This window comes from Buceros rhinoceros, unplaced genomic scaffold, assembly GCF_000710305.1.
Source record: "Buceros rhinoceros silvestris isolate BGI_N320 unplaced genomic scaffold, ASM71030v1 scaffold27095, whole genome shotgun sequence".
In the NCBI taxonomy this organism is placed as follows: domain Eukaryota; kingdom Metazoa; phylum Chordata; class Aves; order Bucerotiformes; family Bucerotidae; genus Buceros; species Buceros rhinoceros.
The window spans coordinates 1-1,231 of NW_010415031.1; the positions used below are offsets into that span (position 1 = coordinate 1).

General features: G+C 54.3%; 1 protein-coding gene across 1 annotated transcript in view; it reads left to right on the forward strand.

Annotated features, from left to right (window-relative positions):
- Positions 1 to 246: 246 nt before the first annotated feature.
- MSTO1 (misato 1, mitochondrial distribution and morphology regulator) overlaps positions 247 to 1,231 on the forward strand; it is a gene marked incomplete at its 5' end in the record, with an annotated part of 3,023 nt that continues 2,038 nt past the window's right edge. The window contains 4 exons of the mRNA XM_010137292.1: positions 247 to 385; positions 508 to 625; positions 721 to 855; positions 979 to 1,131. Coding sequence (XP_010135594.1) covers positions 247 to 385; positions 508 to 625; positions 721 to 855; positions 979 to 1,131 — 545 coding nt within the window. The remainder of the gene's footprint in view (positions 386 to 507; positions 626 to 720; positions 856 to 978; positions 1,132 to 1,231) is intronic.

Consider the following 1,231-nt stretch of genomic DNA (forward strand, 5'->3'; position numbering starts at 1 on the left):
CCTGCTGGGATCAGAGATCTAGTCAGGTCGAACGAGCCCTGCGGCAGCGGGCTGACACTGGAGAACGTGTCGGTGCATGAGGGAAGGAAAACCGCGGGCTAAGCTTTCTTTGCTTACAGCAGTACAGGACAAAGAGCAGCAAACGGGTGAGAAAGGGGCGAGATAAAAAGCTGGGCTTGCCTTCTTTATTCAGAAGGGTGTTCAGCATCGGGAAGATCTTTGCTCTTCACATCCATCTTGTTCCAGGTGCAGCTCCAGCCCCTTCCCGACTCGCGGTTTCTCAGGACAGCTCCTCGGGCAGCAGGGAGCCGCTCTGGTCTGATTACCTCAACGTGCACTTGCATCCCAAGAGCGTCTATGTCATCCGTCAGTACATGCACGACGGGTACGGCCCAGAGGTTTGCTCCAGACTCTGTCAGCCAGAGCAGGATCTTAGTTTAACCTTCAAGGGAAGAAACTTCCGAGGTGATAGAGAAAGGGCTTTCCCCCCTCCCCCCCTTTTCTTAGGGAGTGTGGTTGTCTAGAAGCCTTTGGACAAGGTGAAAATCTCCTGCAGGATCCGGGCTGCTTAGAGGAGCTGGAAGATCGGTTGCACTTTTATGCTGAGGAGTGTGATAACCTGCAGGTTGGACGCTTAGCCCAAACTCCCCCTTTGTTCTTTTTTCAAGAAACCTGTTCAAGATCAAGTAGAATCTTAGATGTTGCCATTGTTTTACCCAGGGGTTTCAAGTCCTCTGCGACCTACACGATGGATTCTCTGGAGTTGGTGCCAAGGTGACAGAACTGCTCTATGATGAGTACCCAGGAAAAGGAATCCTGAGCTGGGGCTTGACCCCTGTCACGGGTGACGCGGCAGTAAGTAAACATTGGGGAAAAGGAGAACAGGGGACACGTTCATGCCCAGTCGGGACTAGACCATTTCCATTAGACCGTTTTCCATCCAAATCTGCATCTTGGTTGGATTTTTTTTCCCCCCAGGACTGTCAGAAGAATTTTTACAGGCTGATGAACACAGCGCTGGGAATCGTCCACCTCTCCAGCCACAGCTCGCTCTTCTGCCCCCTGTCGCTCAGTGGGAGCCTCGGACTGCGGCCACGACCTCCCGTCGCGTTCCCATATATCAGCTACAATGTACGTCCTGGGCCTGCTTCACCCGAGGCTCCGCCTGCCTCAGCTGTTCCTCCCTCCCACTGGTTCCTGCGGCTGGCGGCAGCGGCGCCCCCCTCCTCTT